Genomic DNA, 15,632 nt, shown 5'->3' on the forward strand with positions numbered 1-15,632 from the left:
TTGTTTTGGGGGGTCATTGAACATCTCTCAGAAAAATGGACTCTCATAAAATTCCCCTTTATTTGTGAGGGCTCAGGCCCCAAAGCCTTTGTGAAACTTTACTCCCACTTGAGAAGATGTATCATTTATGATGATAAAAATATGAGGCAACAGGATGGATTCTACTAGTCTGGGAAAATCCAATATGAGCTCCCTGCAGGCATGTAATATAGAATGAAATATGGTACACTATCTCCAGCTATTAGAGAAAATGGAAGGAAAAGGACATCCAAAGCTCTAATCCCAAACAGAATTTACTGCATGACCTTGAGCAGTGTCACTTGACCTGAAGAGCTTTGGGGAACAGCACTGCAGATTAATTGAAACCCTTGTACTAAGCATCTCTCTCTCCCTCTCTTTCACAGACACACTGCCAGCTCTGTTAATATAATTAAAATTACAGGCACTGCTGAAAACGTGATGCTGCCTCAAAGCTTGGCATTCCTGGTACATATAGAAGTTACATGAAGAGTCACAGAAATAGGTTCTAATCTCACTGCAAATCATGATTACAGTTGGTCTGTACCTTCCACTGAGTAAGGGACAGAATCATAACTCACCAATTCCTTAGAAAGTCAAGATGCTTTGATAATTTTAATATAGTAATAGCCCTGTTTAGTAAATATTAATCAAGGACTGCAAAGATTTTAAAATCATTCTTTTAAAATCAATAATTTATGAAAAATAAAGACTCCCTGTTCAATACAGCCTTCTCACAGAGAAGACAGTGCCTGGTGGGTCAGTTCACAAAGACAGAAGAATTATCCTTGTCCACCTTTGTAGAAAAGAGAGTAATATCAAATTCAGTTTAAGTGGAAAAGGCATCACATCTGTCTTTTGATCACCTTCTTTGCTGCCTGTAATGGCTGGATGGAGTATTTTCTGTGTTGCATATTGATTGTTACCTGTAAAGAAAATCTGGATTCATCATTATATCTGTAATTTCACTGTCATTGTTCAAAGAAAACAGCCACTGCAATGCCTCACTGCTGCCTAGGTATTGGTGTTCATAACTAAGGACCAACCTACAAGCCTGTGGAGTGCTCTGGGCTGTCCCCAGCAGAGTGGATGCCACTCATGAGAGGGACAAGCTCGGGGCTCACCTGGGTCTCACTACCATGGGTTACACTGCCCACCTGCACCTCATCCTGTCTCCCAAACACAGAGCCAGGAACAGCCCAATGCATGCACAACAGGGAGGAGTAAATAGAAACAGCAGCATGGCCCAGGCACATGAAAGCAAAGACAGGACCCACCACATAAATTCCCACACACCAGGGTTTCCACACCTTCTAATTTGGTGCTGCTGAGACTGCAGCAGTGGCACAGGGTGAAATGAGATACAGTTTCAGAATTAAAGCTGAGATCAAGCTGGGTTTGGAGGTCAAATCAAGAATCTGCATCCATGCTTGCTCTCCCCCCTCATTCTTTCAGTTGTTGAAACTCAAACTAGATTAGCTCTGCTTATAAAATTTCTGCCATGTTGATTCACACCCCAGCAAATCCTTTTGCTCTGGAAATCTAACAGGGTATCAGAAGAGTCAGTTCAGTCAGATTGAAGACAGTTTCTCTTCCCAGAATTCAAGGAACAGATACAGGAGCTGAGGCTTTTCTCTGAGAGGACTTACTTTACAGAAACATTATTTCTCAGCACTTACTTCTCCAAGATATATTATTCAAGATCCTCTGGAGCTGAACAGCATTTATTTCAGGATTCTGTGATATGGAAGAGAATTTTAATTTTTTTTTCTAAGTATTAAATCACTTTTCTCCCTCTTTTGTTTTCCCAGCATGTCCCATCTTCATTCTCTGCTTTTCTGGCCCCACTCCAGCCACTGTGAAAATCGATAGAAAAGACTCCCTTTGAATATGACAAGATTGTGAGCCTGCAAGAGCTGCAGTGTGCTCTGGGCTAAGTTCTCAGGGCTCCACACAGATCAATGCAGTAGTGCAGATTTCCACTGAGTGAGGATGCAGACCGTTAACCTTTCAGCCTTGGTGCCATCTGTCCCATCAAGCACACTGTGAAGAGAGCTGCTTCAAACATTTCCCTTTTATCATTTACCAAAAAAAAAACCCCACCAAAACCAAAAAACAAACAAAAAAAAAAAAAAAAAAAAAACCCGAAAAAAACCCCCACAAAAAACCAAAAAAAAACCCACTCTGGAATACTTCCTGGAATACTTCTCCCCAAACTTTCCAAAAGCAGAGACTCCCCCTCCCCCTTGTCATACTAAAGTTTACAGATTTTTTAGAAGCTGCGACAGTCGTTTGTTTGGAGGATTTTTTAAATGTCACTCTTCAAAAATAAAAGCCTGCTTTCAGATCATTGAGACATGCCAGGGTAAAGCCTTCAGAAATGGCAGCACTGCCTCTGCCTCTGTGTGTACTTGGACATCCTGACAGCAAAGGAGCAGCACCTCACAGTATGTGGCAATTTCTAGCACATCAAAGCCACACCATTCTCAAAACCAAAATCTTAAACAAGGGGCCAAAAGTGGAAGCATTGCTTGCTTTTAGTAACAGCTTCCCTCAAAATATTCCTATTAAATGTGCAAATTTGTTTTTGTGGAAATGTGCTTGCCAGATACACGGTATGATGCTAAATAAATGAAGTGACCTTTTCTGAAAGGTGAAACACTTGCATCCCTTACCATAGTTAGTGGGATCCCTGATAGTCAACTCCATCCCAAATCAGGTCAGAGACCACTAAAAAGAATCTTTCACAGTAAGGATCATATTTCAGTAGGAAAATTAGGAGAAAGGAGATGATGGGACACCTTATACCTATTTCATCTCTCAAAGGAAGCTAGTTGTCATCCAACTGTGATGAAGTTATGTACAAGACAAGGTTCAATATTTCAGGGGTGTTCTCTAATAGGTAACTTCCCCAATGAATGTAAGAATGCCTTAAAGGGCAGGACAGACCCACAGAGCCCACCATTTGGTCCCCAATAGAGGCAATAGGAATTAATGTTTAGGGAGAGCACGTGAGCCTGGTCAGCTTCTGCAGTCCATTCTGCTGTTTCCCTGTTGGGAAGGTGATCTTAGAGGGCAAATCCCTGCCCAGTGCTTCAGTATTTGTCTATGGACTTTCTGCCTGTCAGTTTGCTAATACCTTTTGAGCCTCTTGATACTGTCACATCCACATTAAGTTCCAGGCACTGACACCCTGTTGTGCAGAGAATTGTGTCTGTCTCAATGCCATCATATTGCTAAGTTTCACAGGCAAATTTGCTGCATGGAGTCATCACTGTACACACAGCCCACCCTCCTCTCCACAGCCCCTGTTCCCCAACACTTCCACAGAACTCCCTGGAACATCCACATGCTTTTATTTTCACAGAGCTGCATAATAGCTCTGGAGGAGTTTACTCTGGCAGCTCATGCAAGCACTTACCTGTTCAAAATGCTTTGTGAAGAAATCCTCCCAAATCTTGCCTTCATACCTATCAACAATTTCCTTTAAGGTATTAAAAAAATTCGAAATCATTTACTTGCAGAAGAAAGATATTGTCAACCAAGTTATTAAAGATGCTTTCCCAGAACTGCATTTAGTTCCCTGCCCTTTCCACCTTCTCCCCACTACTGCAATCAGTGTTACATCACTAACACAGCCCACAGCTAAGACACCTCCCCCCAACACAGAAATGATATTTCTTGGAGAGAAATACTCAGATAACATTTAGTGCAGAGATACATTTCCCCCACCCCACCCCAAACTGTGCAAACCATGGGGCTCACTCTGTGCCAAGAGGAGAGAAGGGTCTCTCCTCCTTTATACAGCCCAACAGAGGAGATGAAAGCAGGAAAGGCCCTGTTTATGCCAGGTAACAGACTATGCTGTAAATTCCCTGGCACAAGCTGCAGATGTGCATGCACTGCCACTGAGACCAGTTATTTTGAAAATAACCTTTAGGCCATGGGAATAGTATTGTTTAGGTCCCATATTGTCTTCAAAACTTTCAAGCTGTGAAAGGGACAGGGAGAAGTGCAAGAATGGACCATGAGTCTCCAAAAAGCCATGAACAGGAAAGACTGCAGAGCAAGTAAGATGGTGTCATTAAAAGATCTTTGCAAAAAGGCAACTAAGCTGTCTAAAATCTTACCCGTCCCCCACATTTGACTGCATCTTTCCCCTTGGTCCAAAACACTCTGTAAACCCAAGCTGTGCTTTCAAAAGTGCTGCAACAAAACCACTGACATTCTCACTCAGCCTTCCCGTAGGGCAGAGCAACAGTAAAAACCAAGACTCAGAGCTGTAGACTGAGCCACAGAGCACCCACTCACCTTAGAGAGGGTGAAGCTTGTGTTCCCACCCATTTCCCTGCAGATGCAAAAAAGCAGACATGTTAAGGAGAGATCTCAGAGTTGTATGCTTGTCTCACCACAGGTGGCATGTCCCTCCCCAGATGGGGCCCCAAGCTGCTCTTGCAGTGTGTGTTTTATTCTCTGGTGTTACAGCTGCAGTAAGGGAAGGCCTCATGTCCATACAGCATCCCAAAGGCTGCTGGCATTTGAGGTATCCAAAGCACCATTTCCACACAAGCAACTGTCACAGCTTTGCTAGCAGGGACTCCTGGCAAACTAACAGAGCTAAAAAGCTCTTATCCTTCTCACAGTCTCAAACATGAGCATGCTGCAAGGATTGTGTGGGCCTGGCTCAGCCTTTTTTGAAAGGATAAGGCCAAAAACAGTTTTTCAACCACTGAAAATCCTAAGGCAGGAGAAACTCACAGCCAACCTCTCCAAGAGAGATAGTGCTGCTTTTTGCAGAGTTAAGTCTTTAAGGTGCCCCATTAGACTAAAAAGACAAGACTATCCCAGGGAATTAGGTGCTGGCAGAGGGGCAGCAGCATCTCACCGAAGAATGTGCTTCCTGGAGAAGACCCTCAGGATGAACTCAGACTCTTGCTGAGGCTCCAGGGTGGATGGGACAATCACGTAGACACAAGGCTCCAGATGGAAGTGATGAGTCACTTCCCGCTCGTCAAGGAAAACCTGGTGCTTGTTCACAGGCTGATGGCGGGTGAAGAAACCTGGAGGCAGCTTTCTGTTGCTCTCCTGGTACTGTGCAAGGAAGAAAGAGAAGAGAAACGTGTTCCTGCCCCAGCTGAACACATGGAGAAAAGGCATGTGGGGGATTCACAGGTATGGCACAGCCAGCCTCTCTTCACATCTCAGCCTGTTTTACAGCACAGGCAGGTCACAGAGCCCAAAGGACTCAGTCTCCTCCCAGGACATGGTGGCTCTCACTATGCAGCACCCTTGCCCAATACTAATATGACAAATAACTGGGCTTCCTGCAACTTACAAAAAAACCCCAAAAAACAAAACAACACTACTTATAAGGAACAGCAGCAAGGACTGGGGAGGAGAAGCTGTTCCTGTCAAAGTGGCTTGTACAAAAGTCTTTGCCATACTGGCCAAAATTACTGTAGGCAGCAACTGCTCTAGAGACTGCCCTTCACTAGCCAGAGCACCCCTCATATCACACAGGGACCAGGCACTTTGTCCCCAGCTTTGTCCTTTGTGCTAGGAATTTTTCAGAGCACCTGTGAGCTGAGCATACTGCACAAGTAACCTAAACCCTAGCCCTAGACACTGACTTCATGTAGTGTCCTTGATCTGTCTGGCACTCCTTGCTCTGCAGGCCCTTTTCTGCCACAGGATGATGGATAAAGTGTTGATCCAGGCAACATGGAACTAATTTTAATGCCACTGAGTGCCCAGTACACAAGCCCAATAAATAATCCTGCTAGCTAAAACTACTGTCACCTTCTGATCTTGGCTGTTCCTCAAAACATTTAGCCATTTTACTCTGCAGCCTCATGGGGAGATGCTATTCCTCTTCCTTTGCCAGTATTTTTCTTACTAATAGAGCAATCTTTCTTATGAAGGGTTCAGGGTTACTCCTCCTCGTGCCCCTTATGTTAAATTCAAAGTTTTTATATTCTAGTCAATACTCTGTTGACAGCAGTTCCAATACCTTAGATGCTCTCAGCTTGCCATCTCTCTGTATTGATCTTGGCAACCACTACAAACCTGAAATTAAAGTCCTGGCTACCACCATTCCCACTCAGGTGTGGCAGAGCACTGTGCTAGGGCCACACTCAGACCCCCTCTGCCAGAAAGTTGACCTCACTTGTAGCCCTGATAGTGACCAAGATATTTCAGTCAGGAAGGAGTGGCATCTTACCTCATGGTTACCACACTGGGAATACTGTAACTAGGAACACAATTGTGCTGCCCTAACCACATACCCCAAGTAGTTCTTTTCCAGCCCAAGTTCTCATTTAAGAGGTATACTTTCATTTGAGTAGGAACAGAAAGGAAGATATGCCCCTTAAAGACAAAAGAAATTAAATCTTTCCCTGTTTTAAATAGCCCTCTGAGGCCAGAGCCAAAATCAAGACTTGTATCAGGATTTAAGTTCCAGGGCTCCTTCTTAGATCCCAAAGGCTCTTGGATAAAGAAAATGGTAGAAATACAGCTGGGGTGAGGAAGCTGAAAGCACCTGTAGCATCAGCTCCAGAGCATTCCCAGCCAGCCAGGAACCTGAGCTCCCTAGCAGATCTCTGACTTGCATGGGGCAGAGGTTCTTCTCCCACCTCATGCCAAGACTGGAAGGCAGCAGAAAGGCAGCTCTGACTACCACAACACAGCCAAGAATTGGGGCACCATCCCACAACTGCAGCAGGGATGAAGTGTTCATCAGGTAAAGGCTGATGCCACTTCTAATACCTTTGAAGACCCAGTCCAGAAGCTGAACAACTAATGCCCCCTTTTAAGGCCAATGAGATCTCCTGGTATGGCTGCTTTTCAGAAGAGTCAGAGGATGGCCCTGGATTAGTAGTGCCTTGCTGTGGTGCCTCACTGAACTCAAATACTGTCACTTACTGTCAGCCAAGGAACAAAGGCAAACACACCACATTCAGCATTGTCTTAACAGCTGCACCAGCCCAGCTCCCCCAGAAAACAGCCAGCAGTGGTGACAAGGGACTCACCTGTAGGCCCACCTGCAGGAAGAAAAGAAACACAGCATCTGTCAGTCAGGACCTCTCTGTCTCACAAAACACAGCCAAGTCATTCCTGGGAAGCAGAGCAGCTACATACATCTATACGGGGTTTTTGCCTTCAGAAACTTCAGTCCCTCCACCCAAAAACCCTTCCCCACAGTCACCCCTCCATAACTGTGCAAGCTCACAGCAGCAACAAGACCTGTGGCTCTGTTCAGGGGAGGGGAGTGGCTCTCAAGGCACTCTTGATAAGCAGAGGATTGAAGGGAAGAAACTCTCACTCCTTCTAGTGATATGCACTTACCTCTGCATACACAGGGAGCTAGCAGTATGCACATAAGGGCAGTTGCCACATTGTACTAGGAACACTTCTCAGGCACGATTTTACCATGGTTGGAAATAACCTGAGGGCAGAGCTCTTCCTGCCCCAAAGTAAGGGGACTCCTGGAACCCTCCAGCTATGGCACATACCCTCAGAGGCAGCAAAATAAAGTCCAATGTGCTTTGAAGTTCTCAGAAGGCACATCTCATTGCTCTGCAGGGTGACACACAGCATGCTGGAGAAGCAGCAAGGGGGGCACAGGGATCGACAGAGCCCAGCCCTGATGTGTGAGGAGATTAGGCAGAGGTAGGAGGAAAGAGCACAGATCACCCTGTGCACAACAAAACTCTTGGCCTGCAGAGCACCACAATCTACAGGGGCTGGAAGTTTTCCTATTTGGTGAGAGCAAGAAAAGCAAAGCAATTCTTCACACCTTATAGAGTAAAAATCCAATGAAAAGGTGAGGAGCTCGGTTCCGGTGTTTGCTGCTGTGTTTCTGCATGAGGGATATAACCACACTGCACAAACTTGGGCTTTTCTTACTGTCTTCAACTGGTAACACATTCAGCCAGTACTGAGGGTTTGTCCAAAAGTTGCCTAAGTAAAACAAGAAAAAAATTTTGATGTCATTTTCTATCACAAAATTGATTGCCATCTTCCCACATGAAGCCTGGCATTGGACTGAATAGGTCACAGTTTGTCTGGATCTCCAGACCCCACAGGAATTTGATTTTCGGGTTCAGTTCACAAGTGTAGCAGTGTAACTACTATCTAAGCAGAAAGACCCAGGAACAAGGACCTGTATTTCTGTTTACATGCAACTAAAAGCTCACTTTGTTTATAAATTTATCACTATTCCTTTCTCACCTCTGGTGCATAGGCTAGCTGACTTCAGACTCCACCTGCTCTAGTTCCAGAAAAGCTGAGTCTCTGACTTTCTTATTCACTTTACTTAAAACACACTCCCTGTTGGTGCTGAGGATGCAAATTTTAACAAAAAAGTTTAATGCCCTAGAGCAGATCAGTGCTGGCAATTGATCCTGGGATCCCAAAGCTTATTTCATGCTATAATCAGTCCACTGCCCTATGTTTGCAAGCAGTGCACTTCTGTGATAGCAGAAGCCAGTCAAAGTCCTTCAGCTGCTTATTTCTGATGTTTGCGAGGAGGCTTAAGCAGGAAGCCAATGTTTCTGCTATCAATTTTATATTAAGAGGTTATAAGGAGCTGGTAACTGAGTCAGCAGAGCATCCAAAATCAGAGTCATCCAAAAGAGCACCCCTCACCATTACAGAATCCCAGACTTCCTCCTGCTGTACTTCCTTTAACCCATCTCCCACTCTTCAAGGAGTACATCCACTTTTTCCCATCTTCCTGGCTCATCAGGTCTGGAGTTAATTTACAGATCACCAGATCTACGAAATGAATCTTAAAATCTCGCAGAGACATCCTGGGAAAAGAGTGCCAAGAGACATGTTGTCAGCAGTTTAGGTTAGTCCATATGGCTCATAAAACGAAACGAAAAGGGAGCAGGGAACTTCGAAGCTGCACCATTCTGTGTTACATATGGTAATGCTCATATTTTATTAGGCAGTAAAGAAGAGAGCGTCTGCTTCAACAGCAGCATCTAGGAGTAGCAAATGCAAGACTAAAACTTCAGCAAAGGATAATAGAACAGAGAATAAAATAATCTTGCAAGTAAAGGCGATGCAGTGAAATTACAGGGGCGGCAACATTGCCACCTCGTGGCAAAAGGCATGGATAAACAGGCAAGCAAGAGCTTCCCGAAGCTATGTTAAAAAAAAAAAGAGGCAGGATGAAAGCTCCTGAAATCAGCAGCCCTAGGACACTTGGCAATGTCCTGCTTTTCCCTCACTCCTGCATCGAAGAACAGTGCATTCCATGTCAGCACAGCCACTGCTTCTCACAGCATCACACTGAGAGGAGCAGGGGTGCTGTAAAGCATGTCCACCTTTGCCTTGGACTAAGTGGCAATGTGCTGCTTCACCTCCAGGTGCAGCCCCAGGGCTACTGGCAGACAGGGGAGAAGCAAGACTGTGCCATTACCAGAATTCTCCATCCTCCTTCTTTTTCCTCAGCAAAATCTTCTCCTTTGGGCTCAGCAGCTCCCACTTGTAAGAACTAAGGGGAAAAACATCAGGTGACTAACCAAATGTGGCCACAAATTCAAGGCAGAGGACACAGCTTTCCTCTATAAAAAAGTGGCCAAATCCGTGTTTCTACATATCTCTGTGCCTATCCCCTACTATGTCTCCAGCCACAGGAGGCTCTCCATGACCACCCTGGGTCCCTGAGATGTAGTTAAGCGGCTCCAGTTTTCTCCAGCAGAAGCCAGAAATTTTCCACTTTCATCAGCTAATCCCTTCACTTGATCACACAGCTTCCAAGTACTTAAAATATAAAAATCTAGACCTGCTTTGTTGGTTAATTTTCTGTCAAAGGAGACATAATAGGAAGAGTGTTTGGCGTAATGAATGAATGACTAGGACAGCACAAGAGGCAGCTGGGAGTCATTTCAAAGGCAGGCCTGCAGTATGTTGCTCATTATGCTCTTCAACAGAACAGCTGGTGTGTTGTCATTATGTGACAGACACGCATCAGAGAAGTTACTGCTCTGCAGACAAGGTGAAAGTCATTCCCATTCCAAATGACCTCTGTACTCTTCCCTCCTTTCTATGTCCTGAGCCTCAGCAAACAGGAATGTGCAGGGAATGAATTGTGCAGGGAATGAAGTGAACCTTGGAAGGAAGAAACATGCTCCACTTCCAAGAGGAACAGGACACAAGTTTACACTTGCCCATGGTCTAGAATGCAAACCACTGTCTTTCACGGGTCCCAATTAAAAGAAAAGAAACAAAATCAGGTCGATGAAAATATAGGGCCCATTTACCTCAGTAGTTGCTTCCTCTGATCTCATACCCCAACTGTTTTTCCCCAAGCAGCCAGGACAGAGGATTCCTTCATAGCTACCCAATTCCAACACCTTGAGGCCTGGAGAAGATTTTTCCTGGGCCCCCCTGTGATAAATGACTGTGTCCTGAAACATGTGGGGTTTTTTTAGAGCCTCCTGCACAGCTATCTGTCCCTTTGCCTGCTCTCCAGATCACTGCAACATGGTCAGCACCTCATGTTTATATTATGTTTCCTCTGGCATTTAGTGAAAGGAAACACAGAACCAATTTGATTGAAGCTGCATGTGTGAAGTGAGCCCAGCTAGAGCAGCACTGTCTGTTGGAGACATACAAATCTATGGAGTCATTGCTTTGACACCAGAAGGTCTGTGCAAGCAACTGTTACCTTACTGCTGCCCTCAACGTTAATTCATGCCTGAAGATGGCAGCATCTTTCCTCCAAGAAACCTTTCCTCCGCTCAATGTCACACCTTTCCTTTTTTAAACTCACCTGTCACTCCAGTCTCCTTTCCACTCAATTTTTCCCCATGGATTTCTCAGTCTCACTAGGTTTTCTGGTCCATATTGACAGGTCACCTGCAGAAAACAGTAACACTGTGCTTACTAAGGTCTCAGCAGTTCTCATCTAGTTTATATCATTGTATGATGTCAGATATTACAATGATTTTGTTAGTTCTCATAGATGCCAGCAAGTATGATGATAAAAATCTTTGAACATGCAACTCTGAATGCCAGCAACAAAGAGATTAAGGTGCTTCATCTTACTTTCTAAACTGAAACCACAGCCATCACAGATTCCTAATCTAAAGGCTTGACTGTAAATTCCTCTTCCTTTCCGACATCTGCTCATTTTGTACTCATGTGAGAGCCAAGTCCTACCCCAGAGCAATGGCACACCACAATGCAGCCCCCCATGGGTGACCACAGATTAATGCCTCCTGAACTGGGATGCCATTGTGGGAGGAGAGGGAGCCAGGCCAATTAGGGGTTTTGATGGCAGCACACAGCAGAACAGCTGACTTCACACTCTTTCCACATGCTTGGTCAGTTGCTTAATGCTGCCTGGCTCTTGGTCTCATCAGAGGAGCCAGACTGACAGACATGTTGCTAAAAAACTCCACACCTAAACCCTTCCTGTGGGAGACACAGATGTGCCTCATCCAGTTCATCTCTTCTGCCCTTCCTAGTATCTCTTGCTAGAGGTACTGAACATGCTTTCACCAACATGTCCAAAACCCCACAGTCTTCTGCCATCCTTGTCAACCTCTTGAGGCTGCACAAGACAATCGTCCATTAATTCAGGAGGAAAAAGCTCCTACTCTTTGGGACCTATTATTTCACATTCTTTACCTCTAGGACAAATATCCTAAGGGGACTCCCAGTAATACTTCTGCAGATTAGTGGGCTCCCCTTGCACTCTCTGCACAGGAGCACAGTTCAGTTCCCTTACTCCACCCCTGACTCACATTTCTATCTGCAGTTTTTCGTATTTTGGCCCCTACATTTTTAGTTCTCTATGGCCTCTCCACTGACTTCAGAGGAAGGCTTTCTACCCCAAGTTAAAATCACATCTCCAAGTTTCAGGACATCCTCCCAGCAGCCCCAAAGGCCACTCCTCTCATCCTTAACAGCTAAGATGCAGTTCTAAGTGATGGTTTCAGCAGAGCCCTGTGAATCATTCCCACCCTTAAAGATATGCTGATCCATAACCATTGTACTTTATATCAAGGCCTCCAAATTAAAATGGACACACTTGGAATGTGAATCTTAACAAAGCACACAGTCTCTTTTAGCCTTAGACTAAGAACAGAGTATTGGGGAGGAGATACTACAGTTGCTCTGATCAATGGCTGAACCTATGACTGCAACAAAAATTGCTGATATCCAAATTAACCTGGAACCAGGACATTTTGGGCTGGTCTTACTTTTCTAATACCAGTTACTGTGTAGGCATGGCCAGCAACAAGCCCATTCTTCAAGACCTTTGTTGTCTGTATAAAAGAAAGAGAAACAGAAGGAGAATAAACATTTTATTCTATCCCTATTCATCCAGCAGACTCATACCAATACCAGAGACCTGTACTTGTGCAAGCAATGACTTTCAAAGTGAAAGGAGAACTGAAAAAAATAAATCAATGGAATCTCCTAAAAGCAGATTTTGCAGCATGCTTGGAATTGGAAGGTTGATTGTGAACGTCCCTTCCTAAATTGTGGATCTCTGGCTAGAGACCTTCTCACTTCAAGGAATTCAGGAAGTTAGGTTTTGATTTTCAGACAAGTGGTGTTTCCCAACAGCTGAGATGGTAGCATAAAGCTTGGAAGCCAAGATTTGAATTCATGTTCTGAACTACACACCTCCCTACCTTAGCTATAACTTTATTCCATGTGTGTCTGTACCTCACTGCACCATCTGTAAAAATGGAAAATCTATTTAACAAAAACGGGAACATGCACTAGGTCCCCATTTAATAGAATTTCTTTGATAGATAAGCCAGTTCCTAAGCATAACAACAGGGAGCTGAGAGCATCAGGGAATCAATCCATGAGCAAAGTTTAACATGAAGAATGTGACTTGCAAAAAAAGCCACATGTGGCACCTTTGATACTTTTTGCATCACAATGACCAGCTGAGCAGAGGGAAATAGGACTGGAAAAGCTTTTAGCTGTAAAGCCATTTGATGTTACTCCAAGCCTCACCCCTAAGTGTGTCTGACAGCCCATGAGAGATCTGCTGTAGGTGGCCCTTGTCAGGATATCCCACAGATCAGGAGGAGCTTCTGCAAGCTTGATCTTTGTATTGACACCCCCTGTAAAATCCACCAAGGCTTCTGAAACTTGCCCAATCTGCAGATCTTCATAGGAGCCGTAGAGCCTAGCAAAAAAAAAAGACATCAATATATTCTTTGGGTGTCAGTCACAGATGACAGGTTGAGAACAGCTTGCCAATGAAAACATTAAAAAAAGGGTGCAAAAAGGAAGGCTGTAACTCATATTTAATTTTAGGGGAATTTTTATTTTAGGAAGAGGGTAATCTACAAAATTGCCTCCAAGATTGGCCACAGTCTGAAAGGGACTCTTCACTCACTGTCATCCCTGACTGTGCTGTAACAAGAACATGCCCATCACAACTCTTTGATAACTCTGCCTTAGAGAATGTTGCTTGAATTGATCACCAGGCACTGTACTGTAGCTAAGATATAGTGCCTTGAGAGACACACTATCTTGACAGCTCAGTCCCTAATCTGATTTTCGCTATCACTGCAGTGCAACTTAGTCTAGTCTTTTCATTCTAACACCAAATGAAAATAACTGACCATTCTCACCCTTGTGTGATCTTTCTCTCAGTGTTAACTAGAGTATTTTTCCCTGCTCTGCAGAGATTCTTTCAGCCAAATATGAACAAACTCCATCAGGTAGGCCTTGCTGCTTTCTTCTTTGTGCTGATACTACCACTAGAGTTAACCACTGTAGACAAAACACCCCGGAGAGAAGCCACTGTTCTCACAGTGTGACTTGCTACATACCTCAGCTTTGGGGACCTAAGAGCAAAAATATCTGCCAAAACAAAGTGCAGTGCTTCAGGAGACCTTCAAAATGAAAATCCTTGGAGGTTTCTCACACTGATAATACATTAAAGGAGGCTTTGGAAATCATTCACATTTGAAAATCTCTATCTGTGGTGTTCCACTCCTCTGTGGTATTTACAAGGAAGGCATCAGCCTAAGCCAATACATGCAAACAATGATAACACTCAGAGGACAACCCCTCACAATAGGTCTGTTTTCACATCTAAACCCTTGGATTTAAACTCAAGGGCCTGGATTGATAACAGCTACTGCAATGGCAGCTTTTACTGTGTAATAATTGAAAGATGAGAGCCATCTACTATACTCCAAACGTAGCAAGGCCTAGGAGATGCATTTATAAACAAGAACAAACTGCGTAGGCACCAACCAACATATTTTAGAGAGACTATTTGCATAACTTGAAATGAGTCACTTACTTAGCATATGCCTTCTCCAGCAGGGCTCCCCAGAACACGTTCTTGTAGACTGAGGAAACAAAGAGCAGCTCCCCTGCCTCATTCACCGGCAGGCGATCATCAACCACCACGTCAACCCATTCCCCAAAGTGCCAGAACTGTCAGGGGAAAGGAATGAGCTGATGTTTCCCTGAGAAGGGACCTCCCTTTGAAACAACAGGGAAGGCAAGAGAGCCTAGCTGTGGGCACAGAACAAGGTGGTGTGGGTCAGTGGGATGTGGTGATTCACCCACAGAGCCAACTCCTCAGCCCCACCCGGCCAGAGGGAAAAATGAAGCACGTATCAGGTGTAAAAGGAGTAAGCAGAGAAATTAGCCACAGCTGGACTTCTGGGGAAGGAATTCCTAACTTCAGGGCAGCAGAGTTGTATCAAGAGGTGGGCAAAGGGATAGAAGATTGGAGCTGAAGTGCTCAGGTCCTGCTGACCATTGCCACTCTTTCAAGAGTTTAGTCTGGGTTAAAATATGGGTAGGACACAGCTGGAGAGAGCAGGCAAGCAGAGGTGTATCCTCAGAGTGGCCTGCAGTTGATTCACTGCCTGCACTACTCTGTGGGAGGAGTGATGGGCTCCTCTCCAGACAGGGATACCCTCTGGCCACTTGCCCCTGGCCAAGGGGAACCCCAATACAAATTATCTAAGGGTGTGACACACAACAGAGCAGAGGATATCTGAGGATCTCCTTCAATCTGGGGCAGCAGCTGTACCCGGAAGTGGAAAATGCCAGCATATTTCCTCTCAAAGCTCTGGTTCTGTGGCACGACTGCAGCCAAGATGTCCTGGTGGAACGTCAGGGCTTCCAGGGCCGCCAGGAACCAGCAGTTCTCTGCGCCAAGACAAACGGACACATGCAGCTGGCTGAAAAGGGAGAGCTCTCAGCCAAGTTCAGCAACAAGATCCCAGTAGAAGGGCTGTTGTGTTGATGTCTTTAAAATTATAACAAATCATGCACAGAAAATTAGATGATCCAGACATGTGCTTTACTTAACCAAACCCTGATTGGTTTATAATTGTTTTCTCGTGAACTTTTCATTTGGGTACTGTTTGGTTACATAAGAAATTTAGCAAGCAATAACTGTCAATGGAAACATTCTGGGGTTTACTAACATTGTGTGGCATTTTTTCTGTTCTCTATAAAGGCACACTATTAAAAAAAAAATTCAATTCTTATTTGAAAACATCAGCTTTTCAGAAAAGAAAATAACCTCTAGTGGATCTCACATGCAACACTCTACTTAGCAAACTTTGTTTTTAAGGACATAACTTAAAAACTAAGTTAGT

At 44.5% G+C, this 15,632-nt stretch overlaps 1 protein-coding gene across 4 annotated transcripts in view; it reads right to left on the minus strand.

The window, feature by feature from the left end:
- The window catches only part of CAPN14 (calpain 14), a 32,198-nt gene that overhangs the window by 5,644 nt on the left and 10,922 nt on the right, over positions 1-15,632 (minus strand). For 3 of the 4 annotated variants that reach the window (XM_085054633.1, XM_085054636.1, XM_085054632.1), the window contains 13 exons: positions 15,059-15,177; positions 14,315-14,451; positions 13,009-13,183; positions 12,237-12,302; positions 10,802-10,887; positions 9,446-9,520; positions 8,665-8,828; positions 7,814-7,977; positions 7,047-7,058; positions 4,904-5,109; positions 4,330-4,366; positions 3,440-3,502; positions 1,698-1,755 (listed from right to left, as the gene is read on the minus strand). In XM_085054633.1, coding sequence (XP_084910759.1) covers positions 1,698-1,755; positions 3,440-3,502; positions 4,330-4,366; positions 4,904-5,109; positions 7,047-7,058; positions 7,814-7,977; positions 8,665-8,828; positions 9,446-9,520; positions 10,802-10,887; positions 12,237-12,302; positions 13,009-13,183; positions 14,315-14,451; positions 15,059-15,177 — 1,362 coding nt within the window. The remainder of the gene's footprint in view (positions 1-1,697; positions 1,756-3,439; positions 3,503-4,329; positions 4,367-4,903; positions 5,110-7,046; positions 7,059-7,813; positions 7,978-8,664; positions 8,829-9,445; positions 9,521-10,801; positions 10,888-12,236; positions 12,303-13,008; positions 13,184-14,314; positions 14,452-15,058; positions 15,178-15,632) is intronic. The other variant, XM_085054635.1, reaches the window with a different exon arrangement.

The sequence above is a fragment of the Lichenostomus cassidix genome, chromosome 3 (genome assembly GCF_008360975.1).
Source record: "Lichenostomus cassidix isolate B80296 chromosome 3, HeHo_3.0, whole genome shotgun sequence".
NCBI classification, from domain to species: domain Eukaryota; kingdom Metazoa; phylum Chordata; class Aves; order Passeriformes; family Meliphagidae; genus Lichenostomus; species Lichenostomus cassidix.